Source organism: Ammospiza nelsoni, chromosome 13 (assembly GCF_027579445.1).
Source record: "Ammospiza nelsoni isolate bAmmNel1 chromosome 13, bAmmNel1.pri, whole genome shotgun sequence".
In the NCBI taxonomy this organism is placed as follows: Eukaryota; Metazoa; Chordata; class Aves; order Passeriformes; family Passerellidae; genus Ammospiza; species Ammospiza nelsoni.
This window is the reverse complement of record NC_080645.1, coordinates 21,316,773-21,333,780: the sequence shown is the minus strand read 5'-3', so window position 1 is coordinate 21,333,780 and position 17,008 is coordinate 21,316,773. Positions and strand designations below refer to the sequence as shown.

Here is a 17,008-nt window from a genome sequence, read left to right as displayed (position 1 = left end):
CCATTACTCAGCAAAAAAAGGGAAAAAAGCTTTACGGGAACAAGGATGAGTTAAGGTTTGACTGTGGCTTTCCTCGCTCCTTGCTCTAGGTGAAGGAATAAAGGAGAGACAAACAAAGAAGGGGGGAAAGATTTCTTCTCCAAACATAAATAAAAGGCTGAAAAAGCTGCTCCTTGCACAATTGTAGTGGCACGGGGGACTCTCGGACCTTTGGAAGGTTCAGTGTAGTGTGGGTGCAGAGTATTTTGCAGAGGGAAGGAAGCTCCAGGCCACAGGAAGCACAAAGGAGCTGAAGAAGAGGGCAGTAAAAGCCCTCTGGGAATTAAGGACAAGAGGCAGGAGAACAGGGAGGGGAATGGGATGGAAATTGTGTGTAGAGGAGGCCAGAAGGGGACTAAGCTGCCATGGGGACAAGGGACAGCTGCTGTTGATTAGCTCAGACATGCTGAGACAGACCTTGTCCCCTGTTGAGTGGGGCCCTGGACAAGGCCCACGGCTGTCAGCCCCCCTCCCTGGATGGAGACCACACCATGGGTGCAGCCCCCTCCCCAGAAGAGCCCATTGCCACGGCCAGTCCGTTTCTGTGACTTTATTGGAGTGCGACACAAAGGGGGGGGACAGAGAGGCCCTGGGCAGGCAGGGACAGCCCGGCTCAGTCCCAGTCGCCGTCGCCCTCGGGATTGTCCTCGCGGGGCGGCTCCTGGAACTGGATGTTGGCCAGCATGTCCCGCATGGCCGCCATCAGCCGGTTCACCCCCTGGTTGAGGTCCTGCGCCGCCCCGGCCTCGTCGTCCCCGTCGTGCCGCACGTCCCCCTGCGAGAGCAGCACGGTGGTGGCAGGGACAGGGACAGGGACAGCGCAGGGCCAAACCAGCAGCAGGCTGCTGCCAGCAGTGGCTCCTGGAGCAGGAACACCATGGGGGAATGCTGCACCCAAATCCCAGCCTGCACTCACCTGCAAGTTAAAATTTGGCAACAGCGAGCGGAAGAAGAGGGATAAAGTGCTTTCATTGGAGGGATGGCTCATCCTGGAAGACACAAGTGGCACCATGGTGAAGGTACAGCCCAGTTTGTGACTCCTCACTGGGATGTGGGTGGTGCTGGAACCAGCCCTGAGGGAGGGAACTGGGGAGTTCCAATGGGATTCTGAATTCAGGCAACTCTGAGAAGCAACTCTGAGCAAACCAGTCACTAAGAGCACAACCAAGGCCAGGTTGGAAGGGCCTTGGAGCAGCCTGGTCTACTGGAAAGTGTCCCTGCCCATAGCAGGGGGTGAATGAGATGAGCTTGAAGGTCTTTTGAACCCAAACCATTCCAGGATTCCATGATCCTACCAGCTCTACTCTGAGTGGATTGGTGTGGAACACACACATGGCCCCACCCCAACACCAGGACTGGCTGTATTTAAATTTCTATTTACCCCCAACCCTCCCAGTCAGCCACGACCTAGGTTTTCCCTGGCTTTTGCCCTATGGCTGGCAATGGCCAGTGGTGACCACCATGGGAAGCAGCAGGACCAGTCCAGCCTGTAGCTCTGCCTGCCTGGAGCACCACAGCTCTTCCTCTGCCATGGAGGAGATGCCAGCCCTGAATGCCCAGACTGGCCTGGGGCTGAGGGCATGCAGGGAACACGGCTGGCTGTGCCAGAGCAGGAGGTGGTACCTTTCTGGGCGGGTGTAGGAAACAATGGAATCCAGAGGAGGGAGGGGGTCGAACCCCATCACTGGCTGGGAGGTCACCTCCTGCAGGGAGAGGAGAAAGGACGGACGAAGGAGAAATGAAGGAATGAAGGAGAAATGAAGCAATGAAGGCTGCATCCAGCAGCAGCAAACATGGGCACCCACAGAAGCTGTGAGTGACAGGGGTTAGGATGGGCCCAGCAGGGACACAGGTGCCACCACAGCCCCTGTGGCCCATCAGGCCCTCACCAGGGGCAGGGCTGCCGTGGCCTCCTTCATCTCCGAGAGGATGATGTGCCGGTAGATGTTCCTGGGAGCGCTCTGGTACCGGATCTTCCTCCTGAGACAGGGAGGGACAGAGCAGTGAGCTAAGCAGGCACATTCCCATTTCTGCTGCTCCAGGCGCAGTGTCAGCAGCTTCCCTGGCTCTGGGGGACAAGGCCATATTGGATGGAGCTGGCTTAGAGCGAGCCAAAGGGGCTGGGAGCTGCTGAGCTCTGGAGAAAGAGCAGAGAGCTCAGGAATGAGCAGATTGACCTTGGTTTAGGACACCTGACAGCTCTCTCCTGTTTCTCAGCACTGTTCCTAAGCTCTCACCTGCCCTGTGTGACCATCCCTGCCCTTCCAGGCCACCCCTCCACCCTCTCCAGGATGTTTGCAGGGTACAGGTGACAGCCAAGCCTGGGGAAGGCAGTGCAGGACATGCAGTGCAGGTTCAGCTCTACATTCCCATTTGTGAAAAGCATGGAAGGAACCACTGCCTTCCTGGCCCCATGCTGTGACCTTGGCATCAGAGCAGCAGCTGTGGGGCTCCGAGCCCTGTCCCAGACAGGGAACTGCTGCTGCCCAGGACAGACCCTCTGTCCCCCTCTGTCCCTGGCACAGGAACCCTGCACCCTCTGCGCTCACTTGTGCTCAGCCTCCTGCACCAGCGCGTTCCGGGCGTCCACCATGCGCAGAACCTCGTGGACGTGGGGCTCCAGCCAGGCCATGACAGCCGGGTCCTTCCACAGGGCGTGCGTCCTGCCCACGTACAGGGACGTCAGCTGGTTCAGGGCGGGCGACTGGCTGTGGGACAGGGCTGTTACTCACGGCACCCTCCTCCTCCTCCTGCTCCTCACGGGATGGCCAGGGCTCAGCTCTGTGCTGCCCTTTGGCGTGGGAACATCAGAGGCAGGCTCCCGCCTGGACACTGCCAGCCACCTCCACCAGAACTTCTGCCTCCATCTATTTTTAGGCTAAGCAGAGCCACGAAATGAGGGAACGCTGCCCTGGCCTGAGGGAGAGCCTTCGCACGCTGAGGGAGACCACGTGTCCAGGAAGGCAGACTGGTTGGAGACAGCCTGCCCTGGGAGGACACACGCGTCACCTCCCTCCCTGCACACACCAACAGGCTCTGGGCTGAACTCCTGACCCGTCCACCTTGAGCTGAGGTGGGTCTGTCAGCCCCATCCAGAGGCCATTATGGAAATCCATTATCAAAAGGATTATCAAATGAGGCATTACCAAATGAGCCTGCTCAGGGAACCCAAACAAGCTCTGCATTAGCTGTCTGAGCATGCAAGATCCCCGCCGCCGGCAAAATCGATCCCTTCCCCTCGCTGAGAACATCTCCAGGCCTTACCTGATCTGGGCATTCAGCCCAAAGAAGGGGTGGGAGGCGACCCTGGCGTCGGGCTGCACGCTGCAGTGATCCAACAGCGGCATCAGAACTGCAACACAAAGGCAGACAACTCGTCTGGACCTGCTGGTGAGGGCAGTGTGGGGTGGGGTCACCCTCTGGGGCACCAACAAGGACACAAGGAGGGGGTGAGGACACTGCTGGTCCCTGTGCTCTCAAGGGCATTATTTCAGTCACCCCAACAAACAGCCTAAAAGATGTTTCCAGCCCCCACAAACTGAATCTCTGTTGGAGAGCTGGTTCTTCCTGCTGCACACACCCTCCCCTGGGCCTGAGGGCTGTGTGCTCCTTTCATGGACAGCAGCACCCACGGGATGAAAGGGAGAGTGATGGGCACCCATGGGGAGAGCACATCCCAAACAGAGCTGTGCCTCGGAGGGAGAGCCAAGGAGACTGGCTTGTCCTTGCTCCGGGCAGCCCTGGGGAGGTGAGACATCTCCCTGCTCCAACATTCCAGCTCTCACCCTCCCCCAGCCTGCTCACCCCTGACCACTCTGATGGAGGAGCATCAGCTGCTCTGGGGAGGGTGGGCAGAATCATGGAACCACAGAACTGAGAGGCTGGAAAAGCCTCCAAGATCACTGAACCAGTGTATTCCCACAGCGCTGCCAAGACCACCCCAAACCCATGTCCTTGGGTGCCATGTCCACAGTCCCTGCAGGACTGGAGACTCCACCACTGCCCTGGGCAGCTGTGCCAGGGCTGGACAACACTTCTGGGGAAGGAATTGTTCCAAATACCAAACTGAGGCTGTTCCCTCTTTTTCTGTCCCTGTTCCCTGGGAGCAGAGCCTGACCCCCCTGGCTGCCCCCCTGTCAGGGGGTTGTGAAGGGCCAGGACCCCCTGAGCCTCCTTTTCTCCAGGCTGAGCCCCCAGCTGTCTCAGCTGCTCCTTCTGCAGTTGCCTTTCCCAGACAGGCTCCAGCCCCTCGGTGTCTGTGCTGGGGTGAGGAGCCCAGAGCTGCCCTCTCCCCACCCCACTGGGCACAGGCGTTCTGCCCGATGCTTCTGCTGTGACTCAGGGCTGCCTCCCCAAAGGCCCCTGGCAAATTCCTGCCGGGAATGCAGCCCTGCCTGCCGGGAATTCGGCCCGGCTGTCCCAGGAGGACAGTGACAAAGCCCTGCCCAGGATGGCCTCACCAGAGGGGACAGACTCACCGCTTGGGAACATGATGAGCGCGAGCTGGATGAGCCGGGCCGCTCGCTCCCGGGCCTGGCCCCGCTCCAGCTCCGGGCGCTCTTCCTGCTGGCTCAGGAGGAAATAGGCCAGTGGCACCGAGAAGGCAAAATTGGGCAGCTGGGACAGATTCCGGTGACTCTGCAGGATCAGGGACACAGAGGGACCGAGAAGTGATGCTGACAGCAGAGCTGGCTGTGCGGGGCTGGGGCTCTGCCTGCTGGGGCTAAGTGAGCTCCCAGCCGCTGGCTCCGTGCCCCCACAGCTGAGTGAGCAATTCTGAGCTCTCACAATTATCTGCAGGACCCAAGGGTTACAGGAACCAGCAGCCCAGCCTTTATGGATCATTCCAGTGCTGCTGGGCTGGCAGCTGGGCTGTGAGATCCCTGCAAAGGGCTCACCTGGGGGGAAGCAGCCCAGGCAGCCATGCCCTCACCTGCTGGCCACTCACCTCCCACTCCTGGAAGAGGCGGGTCAGGAAGGAGTATTCCCGGGCCCGCAGGGACAGGAAGTCGATCAGCAGCAGCACACAGAGAGGGTCATCCTCAGGATCAAGGCTTGGGAGCAGGGGGAGAGAACAAGCTCAGTGTCACAACAGCTGAGAGAGCTGCCCTGATTTCTGAGCCAAACAGCCTCTCCCAGTGACATCCAGTGACTCAGCAAGTGGAGAGAACAGGAACACATCCTGCACGGCCAGCAGGATGACAGAGTGGTGCTCCGTGTCCCTATAGAGGGGACAGTCCCCTGCCACCAACCAGGAGGACAATCAGTGGCCACAAACTGAGTGGGCTGAAAGCACTGCCACACTTTGCTGTGCTGAGCCTCCAAACTCAGTCTGGCAGTCACGGGCCAGCCAGGGCCCCTCCTCACCCATCACCTCTCCACGGGCACCAGCACATCCCAGCACAGATCCATGCAGCTCTAAGGCGGGGAATGAGCCCATACCAAGCCCAGGAGCAGCAGAACCTGTCTGGGGTGACTGTCCCCCCCAAACCCAGACACTCCACCCTCGGTGGAGGCACCCACCTCAGGATGAGCTTGCAGAACTCCAGGGCTGTGCGGGGACAGCCCCTCTTCTCCAGGAACATCAGGTGCTTGAAGAGAGCCAGGAAGAAAGCCCTGCATGGGAACAGCAGCAGGACTTATAGGCCAGATGTGGAAAGAAGTATTTTGTGCCACTCAAAATAGGGGACACAGTCATCAAGAGCTCCACATCCCCAAGCATCACACTGTGGTGTGGCATGGAGTGCCACAGACCCCCCCATGCTCCCACCTCTTGTTTTTGTTTTCTTTTTGTGCAAGAATGGGGACAGAAAACTCACAACCTGCTCTGGAGACTGAGGCCAACGCAAGTAAATCCCCCAAGACCACATCCTGCCCTGTCCCAGGGGTGTGGGGACAGGGACACAGAGTGGGGAGGCCCAACACCTGAACTGGTGATACAGGTCACTGATGGCACAAAGTGTGTCAGCCAGAGGGGCAGAAATGTGAGCACCCTCCAGGTACAGCAGTTTGGGAGAGATGGCTTGGGTCAGCTGACTGGAAAATTCCCAGAATAAAGTCACCTTTCCCAGCAGCTGCAGAGCTGGAGTTACATAAAGATCCAGGCTGGGAGGAGTGTGAGTGCTGGGGGTGATGGCTGGAGACACACAGCAAGGATTTCTGTGACCATTTTGGGCTGAGGGGTACTAATGGCATGAGGAGGGTATGACAGGGAGGGACAGTTCCTGCTGCAGCAGGGAATCCCTTGGGAAAAGGGATGCTTTGTGCAGAAGCTTCCATGCACGAGCTGCCTGTGCTCCAGCACCATCCCAGGAGCCCCCAGCAGACAGGGACTCTCAGGGGTGTCCCTGGATGAGCAGCAGTGTGGATCAGGGTGGCTGTGGCCAAAGGGGCTCCAGCTGAGCCCCCCTGGTGCCCAGCCAGCCCTGCTCACCTGTTCTCTGGGCGCCGGTAGTCCAGCCTGCAGGTGCCGCTGGTGAGGCTGAACACGGGGTGGAAGGCGCACTCCAGGCTGTACAGTGCCCGCTCTGGGGACAGCAAGGGCAGTGTCAGGGACAGGACAGGACATCAGCCCAGCACAGCACTGCCCAGCACTCCCTTTAACCCCAAAGAGAGGAAATCAGCTCGTTCCCAGCCCAGCCGGGCACAAAGACACTTCTGCTCCTCACCTGACGCTTACCTATGAGATCCCGGGCCATCTCCTGGTCCTCCTGCATGCGGCACACGTCGCTGAGCTGCAGCAGGGAGTCCACGTGGTAGGGGTTCATCTGGAGCAGCAGCTGCACAAGAGCATGGCAAACACTGTGTCACTAGCAGGGATTTGGTCACTGACCCAGGGACCTGCCAGCAGAGCCAGCTGTGACACACAATGCCAAGAGCTCCCTAATCCCACCCTGCCACATCCACCCCGAGCTGGAAGGGCACAGGGAGCTCTGTCCCCACCACGTGCAGGATGGGAGCCCTCAAAGGCAGCGTCCCCTGGGCAGCTCCCTCCCAGCTTCTCCAGCAGAGCCCATGCCAGGCCTTTGCTCATCTTCTCTGTCCTCCTCCAGAGGTCTCCCAGCTCCTCCACTTCCTTGGAAAGGAGACAACGAGATGCAGGCACTGTTACAGGTTTGGGGTTTTTCATCTATCCCTTAACAGTTGTGAGCATTTGTTCAGGTTTTGCATTCTCTGGAAATTGAGAGGACATTTGGACACATCTATTACAAATCCAGGAATCAGCAGTAGTAATGGATAATAATAATAATAATAATAATAATAATAATAAATAAATATCTACTTCCGGGCTTCAGAAGAGAAGTTTAATCTAAAAACTCTCTCAATTCACTAATTATATTATAAATAAGCTTTTCTCAAGTACCTAAAACCTCAGTTCAGTAAAAAATACTGAAGCTACAAATCTTCTCACAGTTTAGTTTGGGGATTTTTTTCCTCCTAAAACTGAAAAAATAAAGGTTCCAAAGCTCCAAAAGTTTCCATCTGCAGGGTGGGGACCAGTGGGACCACCAACAGCACAAAGACTGGATGTTCCAGGCTGGCCCAGCCCAGCCTGGAGCCACTTGCCTGATGCTTAACCTCTTCCTTAAGGGGCAAAACTCTTAAGCTCCTTCCCAGTCCACTTTTGGGGGGACATGGAGCTCTGTGATGGGAAAAAGCCAAGAAAAGGTCACCAAGGGTGACCTTTGAACCTACCAGCAAGTGCAGAAAAATCACTCACTGAACAAAAAGCTCCCCAGAAGTGATGTTTTATGTGCTGAAACCACAGCAGCAAGGCTGAGCTGGGCTCCAGCTATGCCAGGACTGTGGTGACCATGGACAAACTGTCTGGAACTGCCAAATCCATCTGTTAGATCTTACCCTTGGCAGAAAAGAGGAAGACTTCAAGCTGTACAAATGTCCTCAATTATAGCCCGACCCCCTAAGAGGGTCAGAGCATCCAGATTAAAACACCATGGAAAGCCTCTCCTGTGTGAGGGACTGAGCTTGAGCTGTCCTTGGGACACTCACTGCTGCACAGGAATTACTTTGGCTCACTTAATCCAAATCCCTCAATCCAGGCAGAACTGCTGAGCTGGAGAGAGCCCCACGGCCCTGAGCCGAGGGTGGGAAAGCAGAAGGAAGTAAACTTTATTTAGCAGACAATGGGCTCTTTAAAGAACATCTCCAGGGCATGTATCCCAGCTCATGTGGCCAGACCTTTCAGAGAAACATCCCTCAGTTATGGTTTAGTTGGGTGCAGAGCAATTTTGCTGTTGCTTATCACTCCAAACTATAAATGTTACCATACAGCTTAATGAGCTCGGACACGCATGAAGGACTCCCCACACAAAAGGCTGTTTTGCTGAAATACCAAGAAAAGACACATTTTTCATCCTTGCAGGAGTTTATAAATAGCACAGCTGTTAGTTTGGATTGCCAGTTCACCATGGGTTTATACAATATTCCTCCTTTCCCAGCTAGGAGCTGAGACAAGGGGACTTTGTTCCCCCCCTTGCAGCCAAAGGGACAGTTCCTGTGGGCTCCTCTCTCAGAAGGTGACCTGGCACATGCTTGGCACAGCCACCAAGGCTCTGCCACCAGACCTCCTCTGCACCAAGGAGGTCACAGCTTAACCAGGTGACAGGCCAGCTCAGCACTCAGTGCTGCCTCACCCCACACAGAGGGACACAGGGCTCTGCTCTCCAAACAAGTCCTAACAGCCCAAACAAGCCTGGAAATAAATAACCCAAGGCTCTGCAGAGAGATCTGGACAGGATGGATCAAGGGATGAGGCCACAGGGATGAAGGACAACATGGTGGCATGCTGGGTCCTGCTTGTGGGTCACACCAACCCCATGAATGAAACAGGCTGGGGGAGAAGTGGCTGGGAAAGGACCTGGGGTGCAGGAGACAGTGGATGGACAGGATGCCAGGTGGGCACCTGGCCTGTGTCAGCCAGGTGTGGCCACAGCACCAGGGCACTGCCCATCCCCTGTGCTGGCACTGCTGGGGCACTTCCAGCCCTGGCGTCAGTTCTGGGCCCCTCACCCCAACACAAACATCAGGGGGATGGAGCATGTCCAGGGAAGGGCAATGGAGCTGGAAAAGGGTCTGGAGCAGCAGAAACAGCAGAGGGAGCTGGGGGGGCTCAGCCGGGAGAAAAGGAGGCTCAGGGGAACCTTCTGGCTCTGCACAGCTCCTGACAGGAGGGGACAGCCAGGGGGGTTTGGGCTCTGCTCCCAGGGAACAGGGACAGGACAAGAGGAAACAGCTTCAAGCTGTGGCAGAGGAGATTCAGGTTGAATATCTGGAACAATTCCCTCCCCAGAAGTGTCCAGCCCTGCTCCCAGTCTGCCCAGTGCAGGGATGAATCCCCCAGCCCTGGAGGAGTTTAAAAGCTGTGTAGATGTGGCACCTGGGGACAAGGGCTGGAGTGGCCCTGGCAGTGCTGGGGGAACAGCTGCCTCAGAGCCTTCCCAACCCAAAGGATTCCACTGGATTGCAGCAGCCCAGCCTCCCAGGGAAAGGGGCTGCAGGAGCACAGGAGGGAAGAGCAGGACCGAGGCAACGTACCACGATGTTGTTGGGGTCCATGGACTCCACGGCGTCCAGGAACTTGAACTGCACCTGCTGGTACTCACGGTGGTGCTCGAAGGTGAAGTGCTGCACCCCCCTCCGCGTGTCCAGCAGCTGCATGCTGATACCTGCAGGGAGCAGGGGACACCTGGCTACCCCAGAGACCCTCCTCTGCTCTCTCACACCATCACTGGGTCCACAGACACACGTGGTTTTGGAAACTCCCAGAGAATTCCACTCTTTTCCCCCTCCCCATGAGTCCAAATCTCAAACCCACCCAAAAAGCCCAGGCTGCTCACTCTCCCCAGGGACACTCCTCATTATTCAACAATTCTGCTGCTAAGATGGAAGCACCCACGCCCTGCTACCTCCAAAAGAAGGGGAAATAAACCCAATCATAAGGTACAACTCCACAGAGCTCTCTGTTGAGGCAGGAGGTGTATTCCACCAGCTGAGGAGCAGGTCCCTCTTTTACATTGCATGCCCTGAGCAGCACCCATGGGGCCAGGGGCTAAGGGGGCAGCAGGCAGCCCCAAGGAGGGCAGCAGGCAGCCCCAAAGAGGGCAGCAGGCAGCCCCAAGGCCTCACCTGTCTTGCTGTAGCGTGGCCAGGTGTTCTTGGGAGCTGTGAGCCACATGCTGCGCACGTACTGCCGCTGCCTCTGCCTGGGCCTGGGGAGGGAACACACAGCTCACAGCTCCTCTGCACTGACAGCAGGAGAGTGAAACCATGCTAAAGGGAAAAATGAGGTCCTATTTCATCCCCACAGAGAGTTACACAGAGCTGTGCCCAGAGCTCAACGTTTGCCTCCAAGACACAGCACACACCTGCGCTCAGGCTTTGCCGTGTGTGCACCATCCAGGCCAGCCAGTGCCTGCAGCAGCTCCACTTCCAGAGCTCCTCTCCCTGCTCTTATCCCTGCCAAACCCTCAGCTGCCTCTGTGCAGCTTCCCAGGTCCAATGAGGAGAGCCCCACATCCCTCTGACTCATCTCTCTTCCCAGCAGGGCCTTCAAATGTCCACTGGATTAGTTTAAGCTGTACTCAAAAATGCACAATTTAGTGGCTGAGGAGCAATTGTGGATCAAGGCTACTCTGAGGGAGCCACACCTCCTCAGAAAGGGATCACAGACTATCCTGAGGTGGAAAAGACCCACACAGATTATTAAATCCAACTCCTGGCCCTGCACAGGATAATCCCAAGGAACTGCAGTTTCCTCCTCAAGCACCAAATGCTCCTCCACAGAGTCTCTCCCTCCTTCAGCTCAGACCATTCTTGGTTTTCCAAGCGATTTTGTGGATGACAGTGAGCACGAGCAGTGGATAAACACAGAGACATCACACCCAGGGGGCAACAGGCTCCCAGGGCCCCTGGATACAAGGGGCATGAGATGCTGAAACTATTCAGGATTCACTTTCTGACCACAGGCTCTGGAACTGCAACAAGGAATGAATGGTGGAGAAACACACAAAAACTATGTGCCTGCACTCTGTGAACTTGAGTGAAAGGACTTTGAAGGGTGGTTTGGAAATAAATGAGAGGGGACAGGAGCAAAAGAAAAAGCAAATGCCAGTAAAAGCCTGGAGAAGTCTTTCCCCACCTTGCACATATCACTGAAAATATTCCTCTGCCCCAATAAGCAACTATTAAATGAGTAACACACCCTGAGCCTGGGATTACCTGCCCAGGTGTGGCACTGGGGATTCCATGAGCCCTGCCAAGGGCAGGAGAGACACACCTCCCCAGATTTGGAAAGGGTTTAACACCAAATTCTGGACTAACCTCTGGTCCCCGAGCACAGCACGAGCCCCAAAGTATCTCTTCAACTCATTCTCTGGATTCAAGTTTCTGAGAAGGCGGAAAGAAGAAAGAAAAGCTCCATCAGTTTAACAGTGCCACACTCAAGTCTCTCCATCAACACCCAGCACCCCAGAGTGTCTCTGGAAAACCCCCAAACTGTCACACACTCCCCACTGATCATACACAGCATGGAGAAAGGAGACTGAAACTGCCAGAACTGGTAGGGAAAGCCCTGCTCCATGGACAGGCTTCCTTCCTGCCCTGCTGCAGAGCTGGGGATTTCTGCTGCTGCCCTCTCCAGGGCAGCTGGAGCCTTGGCTGGGATGTTCCTGGGAGCAGCCAGGGCTCGGGAGCACAAGTGAATCAATCCCATGGCAAGCTCTACACACCAGGGCTACTGGCACCTCTGCAGAGGTTCTGAGGCTGGAAGGTCCCTCTGGAGACTAACCTGGTCCTGCCACCACTGCAAGCAGGCCTGGCAGCAGGGAATCCCCATCAGAACCAAACATAGCTCCCAGAGGAGCAGAGATGTGCACAACCATCCCAACCCTTTCAATCACGGTGTGGAGCTCCTGGCCTGGTCACACTGGGAGGGTCCCAGCTCTGTTCCTCAGGGAGAAGCTGTCCCTCAGAGCAGGCAGGGCTGGGAGGGAGGGAGGCAGCAGTACCTGTGCCCACAGCTGTCCCTCAGAGCAGTACCTGTGCTCACAGCTGTCCCTCAGAGCAGTACCTGTGCCCCACAGCTGTCCCTCAGAGCAGGAGGGAGGCCGCAGTACCTGTGCCCACAGCTGTCCCTCACACCAGGAGGGAGGCAGCAGTACCTGTGCCCACAGCTGGCCCTCAGAGCAGTACCTGTGCCCACAGCTGTCCCTCAGAGCAGGAGGGAGGCAGCAGTACCTGTGCTCACAGCTGTCCCTCAGAGCAGGAGGGAGGCAGCAGTACCTGTGCCCACAGCTGTCCCTCAGAGCAGGAGGGAGGCAGCAGTACCTGTGCTCCACGTAGAGCAGGGGCCGGCTGTCGGTGCTGATCCCGCCCTGGCTCTGCGGGGCCAGCCGGGGATCCTCGATCCTCTCCAGAAGGCTCTCGATGTCCTCCAGGTCGTTGTCTTCCTTCAGAAAGGCAAAGCCAAGGCCTCTGTCACAGGCTGAGTCACAGCAGCCTGCAGGCCACCCAGCACACATCACACCCAGCTGCCTCCCTGGGTCAGGGGCTGTGGCTCCTCAGAGAACCCAGAGAGGTTTAGGTTGGAAGGGACCTTAAAGCTCATCATGTTCCATGTCCCATGGCAGGGACACCTTCCACTGTCCCAGGTGCTCCCAGCCCTGTCCAGCCTGGCCTTGGGCACTGCCAGGGATCCAGGGGCAGCCACAGCTGCTCTGGGCACTACCACTCTCCTCACAGGGAAGAATTTCCCTCCAATATCCCATCTAACCCTGCCCTTTGATAGTGAGAAGTCATTCCCCCTTGTCCTGACACTCCAGGCCCTTGTCCAAAGACATTTAAACATTTAAATAACCAGCCTTCACTCTCTACTGTCCATGGAAACACCAAGTTACTGCTGTGAGCCTCATGACAAGGTCTCAAACACCCCCATTACTTTAATCCAAGTCTCCCATTCCCCATTTTCCAACCACCCTAGGAATCCATCCAGCTGCTCACATCCAACAGTTATACAACACTTGAACCCTGATTTCCCTCCATTTTCCCCCAACAAACAACAAGTGACACATTTCTTACGTGCCTGTTGCACATCCTCCTCATGATGTCCATGGGTGGAACACAGAATTCCATTCAGGACACCCAAGCAGCACTGCCAGGCTGCCTTTTCAAGCTAAATTTAGCCCCTGTGTGTGGAGTGTACACAGGAAAGGGATAATGTGCTCTGCATGGAAGTGCTGGAACAGAGGCTGTATTTATTATCCCTCACTGCCTGGGTCGGGGTGTCCCCCCAGCCTCCAGCTGGCACATGTCCCCTGCTGCTCAGTATTGCTGGATTGGGAAAGGAAACAGGCTCTCCAAGAGGGTTCTCCACCCCAGAAACTCACCCCTGAGTGGCATTCCCAGGGAGGAGGGATCAGCATCCCTGCTGTCATGGCTTAGCCCTTCACTCCAGAGTCCAGTGGCTCAGGATGCTGACCAAAGACTCTCCCTGGACTGAACAGGGAGGTTGGACTCCACCATCTGGGAGGTCTTTTCCAACCTTGAGGATTCTGTAATTCTGTGCACAGTTCAGACTCAAACCTCACCAGAAAAGCAGCTCCCACCTGAACCTCACTCCTACTGAATGAAGGAGATCAATGACTTTAATCCTTCTGCTATTTCCAGCTCTGGGGTCCCCAGCACTGGTCTCCCTACCCATGGAGGAGGATGGAATGAGATGAGCTTTAAGGTCCCTTCCAATCTAAGCCATTCCAGATTCCACGATCCTAAAGAGGCTTCTTTACCTTTAAATTTTGAAACTGATATTTTTGCCTTGACTCTCTCCTACAGTCCCCTCAGAATTCCCAGTGTGCCAGCTCCACTGGAGGAACCAGCCAGGCCCCTGACTCAGAGCACACACACAGACATACCACAGTCTCTCCTGCTGAATTTTTCTTGGTTTTCCTTTTCTTTTTTTTCTTCCGTGGCTTGTTACTCGTTGCCAGCTGCAAAGACAAAGGGAAGAGCTGTCAGCATTCCCAGGGGTGCCAGCTTCAGGGGAAGAAGAGCATTTCCCACAGGGATCAGCACACTGAGGGTCCTTAAATGAAACCAAAATTCACCCTTTAGTGTTTGTTAGCAGGTGGAAATCAAGACACATGGAGGAAATGGAGGAAAGCACCAAAGATTCACAAAGGGTTAAACCTCAGCTGACTTTCACATCAATATTTGAGGCTATGAAATCAGGAGAGAAACAAGTTTAGCTGTGCCAGGTGTGGAGGAAATGCTTCAGCCTCTCTCAGTCCTCAAGATAAGCCCTATTTCTGTTTTTCCAGGGTGCAGGACAGTTCCCAATTTCACTCCCGCTTCCACAGAAACCAACACCTGACAAAAGTCCCAGTGCCAGAGTTCCTCTCCCTACAGATGCAGCTGCTCCAGCTCAGGATGCTGGGGGCATTCCCTAATCTGCCTGGCACAGCTGGCAAGCACATTTGCAGGGTCTAGCAGGTAACTCAGCAAGGGACCACAGCATCATGGAATGGTTTGGGGTGGAAGCGACCTCAAAGTTTACCCAGTTCCTATCCCCTGAGGAAGCAGGGACACCTTCCACTAGACCAGGCTGCTCCCAGCCCTGTCCTGGCTCTACCCAGGAGCAGCAGCTGCCTGCCCAGGGCTGCCATGTCCTACCTGGAGCTCTGGGAGCAGCCACAGGTGTGTCCCTGCAGTGCTGGCACAGCCAACTCACCAGGTCAGGACCCCTGGAGCCACTGCTCTCACAGGGACACACTGCCCAGAGCACCCACAGCCCCTGGGCTGCCAGAGGCCACTGGCACAGCTGGAATGCACACAGAGAGTGGACTTTGCTCCCCTGCCACCCAAACCAGGGACACAACCCCCAAATGCACAGCAAACAAGTGAGACCAGGGGCCAAGCCCCTTTGCTCCCCCAAGCCTCTTCTCTGGTGAGATCTGGGCAGGCCTTGCCATGGGAAATTGTTAATTAAATGCCCCTTTCCTTACAGAATCCTGCAAGGAGACATTTCTGGGCTGATACAGACCACAGGAGGAATCCTGATATCCAATGACAAAAAATCACTACAGGCAAGAAGAGGTTCAGCATCCAGCTGACACTGCCTGAATTCCTCACATCCCCTGCTCCAAAACAAATACCTCCTGAGACCACTCCTCCGTGGCTGACCTCAGTGCTCACGTGGACACAGCACAACACGGACACGGCACAACCTTCCCGGGGTGCCTCCTCCCTCTCTGCAGCTGGAGAACCCCTCTGGGTCCCCATACAAACCCAGCCCCCAGCACCAGCGTGCCCACCCTCCCCAGGGGTGAGTCCCTGGCAGCAGTTACCGTTCTGTCTGGCTGCCCAGCCTCCTGGCCCCCTCTCTCTCCATCCCCGTGTGTCTCCGAAGGTGTCACAGCCCTGTCCTGGCTCCTGTCCCTGCTGCCCTGGGGGCTCCCTCCTGCCGGGTCCTGCTCGCTCAGCCGCTCCTCTCCGGCCGCCGCCTCATCCTCCGACTCCTCAGCTGGGATCTGCAAACACAGGGACGAGCTGCAGGGACAGAACTCCCCAGGGACCTGCTCCAGCGCTCCTCCTGCACGCAGATGGAGGTCTGGACACCCCTCATGTCCAGCATGTCACCCAGGGGCTGCCAGGACAGTGCCACACATGTGGAGGGGAGCACAGGACCCCCATGGTGTGTCTGTCCCCTCACACCACAGACTCTGCTCTGCCCTGGGAGAGCTTCCAAACCCAGCGTGGCCCATGCTCACACAGCCAGGCCTCCGGGAGGGACAGGGAATGGCTGGGGCTGGAGGAGGTGTCTGGAGAGCAGGATGGGGCTCTGTCACCCCAAGGACCCAGCAGGGCCCATCTGACATCCAGCACTGGGGTCCTGCAGTGCTGGGAAGGCGGCAGGGATGTTCCTAAAAACATTTTCACCAGTCCAGCTCTGACAGCATCCAAATCCAGCCCTCCCAGGCCTCTCTCCTGTTTCCTCCCAGTTTAGCCCCAGTTGCTGCCCCCCACCCTTCCTACCCACCACCCAGACCCATCACTGCCACCCCAACCACTGACCCCAAACCACTGTCACCCCTGCCACCCCCACTGTGAGCCCCCCTCAGCCACTGCCCCCCTGTTCCCCCCAGTGACCCCCAAAGCCCGTCAGCCTCTGCCCCCAGGTCAGTGTCAGTCCAGCCACCCCCAGTGACTGGCACCTCAGCTGTCCCCAGCTAAGTGTCCCCAGCAATGTCGCCGACTGCGCACCCAGCTGTCACCCCCAGTCACTGTCCCCCAGTTATCCCCCCAGCCACTGTCCCCCGAGTCCCCGCCATCCCCGTCCCTGTCCCCCCAGCTGTCCCCACCCGCTGTACCCCGGGCTCCCGGGCTTTGCCCCCCCTCACCAGCTCGAAGCGGTTGCTGACGGCGGCGCGGGGCGGCCCGCGGGGCCGGTTCCCGGGGGCTGGCGGCGGTCCCCCTTCCCGGGCGCGCTCCGGGCCGGGGTCGGTGCCGAGGCCGAGCTCGCCCAGCCCCGGCCCCTCCTGGCCCCGCTGCTCCCCCCGCAGCCGCCTCAGGGCCCGGCGCGACATCGCCCCCGCCCGCTGCGCGCCTGCGCCCGCACTGCGCCTGCGCGCCCGCCCCGCGCCGGGCCCGCCCACTCACACCGCGCGCAGCCATTGGCTGATGATAAGCAGGCCACGCCCCCTGCGCACCGCGACCTCCGTGGCGCTCCGGGCGTGAAATGTGTCCCGGGACGGGCAACGGGGACACGGGAACCGGAACACGGGAACCGGGGCACGGGTGGGTACCGGCGCACAGGCTGGGCTGGGCCCGCGGCTGGGAGCGCTCGGGAGTGGAGAGCGCGGTGTTCCCGCGGTGCCGTGCGGGGTCACGGGTGGGCCCAGCCCGGGGAGAAGAGGGATGGCGGTGAGAGATGCGCACGCTGAAACGGAGCGCCCCG

The 17,008-nt window shown here is 57.5% G+C and overlaps 1 protein-coding gene across 1 annotated transcript; it reads right to left on the bottom strand.

Annotated features, from left to right (window-relative positions):
* Positions 1-574: 574 nt before the first annotated feature.
* On the bottom strand, positions 575-16,642 carry TCF25 (transcription factor 25). Its single transcript, XM_059481432.1, has 18 exons — positions 16,452-16,642; positions 15,399-15,581; positions 13,968-14,042; positions 12,385-12,506; positions 11,380-11,445; positions 10,186-10,268; positions 9,595-9,725; positions 6,719-6,818; positions 6,473-6,566; positions 5,563-5,655; positions 4,988-5,093; positions 4,518-4,677; positions 3,304-3,391; positions 2,589-2,747; positions 1,929-2,019; positions 1,663-1,742; positions 956-1,028; positions 575-814 (listed from the first exon to the last, which is right to left on the bottom strand). Exons 1-18 carry the CDS (start codon positions 16,635-16,637, stop codon positions 653-655), a joined length of 2,052 nt encoding a protein of 683 aa, XP_059337415.1. The 5' UTR covers positions 16,638-16,642; the 3' UTR covers positions 575-652.
* Between the last annotated feature and the right edge of the window lie 366 nt (positions 16,643-17,008).